Raw genomic sequence first — 6000 nt, 5'->3', positions numbered from 1 at the left:
CCATCGGTGAATGACAGCAGTCGTTTGGAATGTACTCTTACTTGTAACATCACAAGTTGGCCCGAGGGTATAACCATCGAAAACTTCTCCCAGTCTATGTTTAACCATTAGCTTGTGAAGACATTCCAGCTTAGCACCAGCGCTACTTTGTGCTAAGTGCTAACTATCAGACAGCGTGGATCGGGATGTAATAAATTACTGAATAAAACATGTCCTGTTGCCACGGGGGCTCCACATTAAGCAGGGCAAATTGGTGATTAGCCGAACCATCAGACTCTGCACTGTAATTCCCGTCACCACCAGCTCCATCTTCTCCGTTTTACTCTACGTCTTTCTGTCCGCTTAAAGTCAGTTCTTCTTTCTCTCCTCTTTGTCTGAAACAGGAATAACAAATAATAACTGTGTTTCCTTCAACACCTTAAGTTTCCTCCCTACAAAAGAACCAACCTTAGACCACAGCAAATCACACATTTAAATTTTTTCCCAGCAAATTAATTCTCTCACGGGTGAAATCTTTGCAAAACAAAAGTACAAATTTGGAGAGCTTTAACTTGTGAATTAGTGTTACTAAAAAATTCCTAACTATCTTGACAGTGCTGACCTTTGAGGTAGAACACCGTAAGCTAATCCCTGTCCTATTCAGTTGTCAGCCCACGTGCCACATCTGGCCCAGAAGCCACCTCCAAGAGGCTGAGCATACATAATATAATGTAGGATGAATATGTAAACTACATTTTGAGAACCGTATCTTGTGTCTTTTGCAAAGAACTGCAGAGTACAGCATTAGCATCAATGCTGATTTGCATGGCCTAATGCCCATGTAGCATAAGTAGCTTGTAGCTTGAGCTAAAGAAGTAGAAGCGTGTTCAAGGCTTTCGTGATGTTCCTATCAAGTCAAGAGTCTCTGATATCATGACTGACCATGGTGTGCTCCTACCCAACTAGCTTCTCATGTTGTAAAGATTCCCACTTTTATGACTTGCAGGTATAAATATAATGATGCCTGCAAGAGGATGTTTTCAAGTATTCTAAACTCACGATAGGGTAGCATAAACTTTAGGATTGGCTGTAGTTCATCTACGGACTTTGAATGATGTCGTGTTTGAAAGAAATGAAAAAAGCCACTTTATTGATCCCCACGGGGAAATTCTTTATTATTATACAGTATATATTTCACACACAGTCCAGAGCACACAAAGGGGGTTTAAGCATGCACACAGCACACAACGAGCTGCTTGCTCAAGAGCACTTTGGTAATGCTCAAGAGGTGTCAGCTACTTGGTCAAATAAAAGAAATATGTCATCAAACCCGATTGCTTTGCAATCCTGGTGCGGAAAGATTTCCACAATTCAAGTACCACGATTTCGCCTCCTCACACTTTCATGACAAGCGAGTTCATAATCCATCCAGGAGTCAGTGGAATTTACGTCTAGACACCGATGGTGCAACGAGCTGAAACATCGACGCTTGTGTTTTGTTGAGTTTTCAGTGTGTCGGAGTTGAATCAGTCCGCTCACACCAGCTCTGGCGACCGAACCTCTGAATATGTAATTAGCTGCAGCAGTACAAGTGTTTCATGAATATTCATGATCTTTTTAATTAGGTGACTCTCTTCACAGCTAGCCGCCACGAAAAGTTACATCCTCATCACACTGTGTGTGTGTGTGTGTGTGTGTGTGTGTGTGTGTGTGTGTGTGTGTGTGTGTGTGTGTGTGTGTGTGTGTGTGTGTGTGTGTGTGTGTGTGTGTGTGTGTGAGTGTGTTCATGTGGAGTAAGGGGGTTGGAAATAGAAAAAAAACAAGAAACGATGAAACGAAGGGGAAAATGTAGCGGCGACAATAATAAAGGACAGAGAAAACCAAACCCTTAATCTGCCTTTGAGAAAGATAAACACAACGGCAAGAAAAGCACTTCAACAATTTCTTCCAACTTGTGAAATGAAATGTTAAAAACAAAAACTTCAGCCATCATTTGATTTGCTGTTATGCCTCTCAGAGAGAAATGTCTCATTCTCCTTGTCTTGCTTTTCAGTTACTGGTGACAGTGGTACTGGTGAGTGCTGGGCTTTCACTTTGAGCACATCCCACTTCTCAGGTAGAACACTTTTGTTGAAGAGGACAGAAGCCAGGTAGGAAAAGAACAAAATGGCAACAAAGGTAGTCAGCATGGAGATGGTCTTCACAGGAGCATACTGGACATAAACCCCATCCTCCAAAGTGCTTCCTGGGAAATGTAGGACTGGTTCTAAGCCTAGTACAGGGTCTCCAGTGAGCAGTCTCAACAGTAATCCCATTGGTAAACCCATAACAGCCCCGTAACCATTGGAGATGTTGAAGAAGAGGACACAGATGAGTTCAGGAAAGATGATGATGTAGGCCAGTTCAACACAAAGGAACCAGAATACCACGATGCTGTTTTTCAGGTAGGTGAATGACGCACCAACCACACCCATTACCACCACAGAAACACGGATCACCCACTGACCTTCTCTGTCTGATGCCTGAGGAAGAAAAGTAAGGTAAAGAATATATTAATGTGAAATGACAGAGACTCTAGCTCCGAAACATCCCGCCCTGAGAGTCATCCACGTACATTAGCAGTCTATACCTCACTGCTACTGTCATATCAGTCAAAAATTCCAAGAACACAAGTGGCACCAATGTAGAACCTTGAGGAATGCCAACCAGTAACCATTTTGAACCAGATTATGTACGTGTCAGAAATATTACCTATAATTCAAACCTTCTGATTAAGTTACCATTAAACAGTTGGACACAGTTATCCAACCCAGTCATGTTGGGTTAAAAACAGTAACATTCAACTGCACCTAAACAATCCAAATGGAAATCATGCTAGACTGAGGACTGCTGTTTCAAGAAGTAAATTCAATATACATTGTTCTTTACTTAAGTCGTGTCTCCTGACACCAACGACGTAAGCCGAGGTTTACGTGCAATTGATCCATTGTTACGGCTGACAAACCAAACTCAGAGGACAGGTAAAGTTTCTCACCTTAGGCCTCAGGATGTTCCTGTAAATGTTGGTGGTGAAAACAGAAGCTGCAGAAAGTAAAATGGAGTCGCCTGATGACATCACAGCAGCAGCCACACACGCCACACAAACAATGGAGATGAAGGGCGGGGTTAGGTGATTCACGATGATGGGGAGAGCCAAAGCTGCTTCCCCACGTTCAAATGGAGATGGCGAACCATAGGTGGTCTGGTTCCAGTCTGAGGTAAGGACCCAAAAGAAGAGTCAAAAATGACGGGTTGATCTGTCTGGGTGATCACATTACTCTTGAGATTTTAAGTTTATTTAAGGATGTCTTTATTTTCTACATTAACTATTCAACCTGATTTTCCATAGGGATGTGCTGCATACTGGTTGTCTATGAGGCAACTAACATTTTTTGTACCCTAATCTTGACCAGAGGTGGGCAGAGATTCTGACACCTGGACCACTTTATAAAAGGTCTTGTACTTAACACAGGCAGCATAGCCTAAGAAATTCTTATTTTAAAAAATTACTTTTGCAATTGTGCTTATTTCATAACATTAATTACAGGTACCTCGGCGTACATCATTTCGAGTTATGTCATTCTCGATTAAACGTCGGTTTTTAAAAAAGTGCAAGGAAAAATAAAAATCGAGTTAATGTTATTTTACTTGATAATAATAATTCCATTACATGTCTTTAAAACTTGAAAAGGCTTTTATTTTATCATTCGTTCATGAATAAAGGACCCATGATGTACGGTAAACATCGTTAAATTTTATTTTCAAAGTTCAATTATTTTCTGTACTGTATTTTAAAAAACAACGTTTATTTGTATTACTCAAATATTATTGAAAACACTTTCATGAATAAACCACAGTACAGAACTGAGAAGGGTTCATTTCAGTTTAGCTTGGAGCCAAGCTATTTTTTCACGTGTCTCCTGAAACTAATTAAGGACGTAGGGTGAGGTACACCTGTTTATAGTTTAAACAAATTTGGCGGGCCGGATTACAGACCCTAAGGGGCCGTACGTGGCCCGCAGGCCATAGTTAGCTCGTGCCTGCTCGTGTAGACTGTTCCAAATACCAGCTAGACAAAATAATTAATCTTGGAATGATCATTGATCTAAACTTAGATGAACAGCTGAGACTTGTCCAGTGCTGAAGATCTTCAGATACGTACTTGCTGCAGGAAAGAAATCATGAGAGTATCTTCTCAAGGTCTTTGGTCATTGTCACCCCTGGTTTACTCTGTTGTTACCTGTAGATGCAGCAGCTGCTCCAAGCAGGATAGGAGGTATCCCAAATATTAGTACAAAGACAGAAGCAACATAGCACGAGGTCTTGGCTGTGGTTAAGGAGGAAGCTGACAAGATCCTCTGTTGAAAGGACTGGAATGCCGCATTTCCAAGGCCCTTAAAAGTAAACCAGTTATACAGGATTGATTTCAAGAGGACGATAACGTCTGTTATTTACCAACATTCTGATTGAGATAAGACTTCTTTACCATGAATAAAAAATCATCAATTATAATCCCGATTCTTTTAATGTCTGGTTGACCAATCCAGGGAGCATGGAAGGTGTTGTTCATCAGAGTCTGACTGATGTCCATGACGGCAGGATTCATTAAAACAAAAGGCACACAGATGCACTGCAGAGACACAAATGTCAAAAGAGACATTTCAAACATGTTATCTCAAGTTGTTCACCCCTTGTTTGTTTGTTTTTTAACAGACTCACCAAACCAACCAATGTAAGGGTCAACTGAATGACATCAGTGTATGCCACAGAGTAGAGACCTCCCATCACCGTGTAGGTGATGACGACAGCAGCAGAGATCCAGACGGAAACAGAGAAGTTAAAATCCAGGACTAAGCTCATGATTCCTCCTGTAAACAGATTAGATGAGCAAGACTTATATATATATCCTGTTTTTGTGTGAATATTATCAGTTCGTATCCACTATAGAATTGTGATTATGTCCACACAGAAAATATGGTTTGTTTGTTTTTTTGCATATTCTGTACCTAAACCCATCAGTGTCGCTGGAAACATGAGCATTTCAACTAGAACTGATACCAGGCTCAGTCCGGATGATATCCCTTTTCCATACTTGATGTAGAACGGGTCCACTATTGTCACAAAGTTCCCTTCCCTTAACGGCTTTATCATGACCAGAGCTCCTTCATTTGAAAAAGACAGACAACACTGTAGTTAGACAAACAAACAAGAAAAGACCGTTATATTATAACATGATTTCCTTACCAAGAAAACCTACTTGTAGAGTTTCAAAGAACATAACAACAATGTATATATGAGTTATTTGTGACTATTGACTAGAGTCGAGATTACACAACATGGGAGGCTCAGCAATGTTCCAGGTTACAGGACCATTTGTGGAACTTCTAGATAGACACAGCCTGGACAAGTCTGCATTAGGTGTTAAAGTTTCTGATTCATTAATTTATTCTCATGGTGAACATCATTGACTTCAGTACCTCAATACGTAGTTGTTGTTCGAAAGATTCCCCAGCCCCGACTATCACATGCACACACTTACCAAAAATGAAAGTAAAGCTCAACGAAAGAATCAGTGGCACAGCCTCTGTCAGTCCAATGGACGGCAGGTACACTATCTCAGTTGTACCAACAATGAAGGCTCCTCCCACACATGTAGCTACAGGAAGAAGACATTTTCATTGACCAGTTATTGTGATGGATAGATATCATTATCTATCCTTATTATAAGTGAGAACATGACGGCTCTCTGCGGCCCGGACTTGCAGTGTTTGAGCGGGACTCCATGAGACCGTTACAAACATCCGCAACGGCTCAAGCAAAGATGATAAATTTTGTTTAGTTTGTTTATCATTTTCCTACGATTAATTGTTTATGAATGTGAATTCCTTTTCGCGTGAATCTCTTTTGGATTTTGTGTGAATGTGATTATTTTGTAATTTGTTTTTTTTATGTGAATAAACATGCTTTTAAAAATCAAATCAA

The 6000-nt window shown here is 40.5% G+C and overlaps 1 protein-coding gene across 6 annotated transcripts in view; it reads right to left on the bottom strand.

Moving 5' to 3' along the window:
• Positions 1-1782: 1782 nt before the first annotated feature.
• LOC137604275 (high-affinity choline transporter 1-like) overlaps positions 1783-6000 on the bottom strand; it is a 34775-nt gene continuing 30557 nt past the window's right edge. For 2 of the 6 annotated variants that reach the window (XM_068328318.1, XM_068328323.1), the window contains exon 8: positions 1784-2501. In XM_068328318.1, the coding sequence (XP_068184419.1) occupies positions 1962-2501 (540 nt within the window). In that variant the 3' untranslated portion in view covers positions 1784-1961. Of the gene's footprint in view, positions 2502-3013; positions 3232-4258; positions 4413-4504; positions 4649-4737; positions 4887-5024; positions 5181-5557; positions 5675-6000 lie in introns of all 6 variants that reach the window. The other 4 variants (XM_068328324.1, XM_068328325.1, XM_068328320.1 and 1 more) reach the window with 3 other exon arrangements.

Source organism: Antennarius striatus, chromosome 11 (genome assembly GCF_040054535.1).
Source record: "Antennarius striatus isolate MH-2024 chromosome 11, ASM4005453v1, whole genome shotgun sequence".
Lineage (NCBI taxonomy): Eukaryota > Metazoa > Chordata > Actinopteri > Lophiiformes > Antennariidae > Antennarius > Antennarius striatus.
This window is presented reverse-complemented; position numbering and strand designations above follow the sequence as displayed.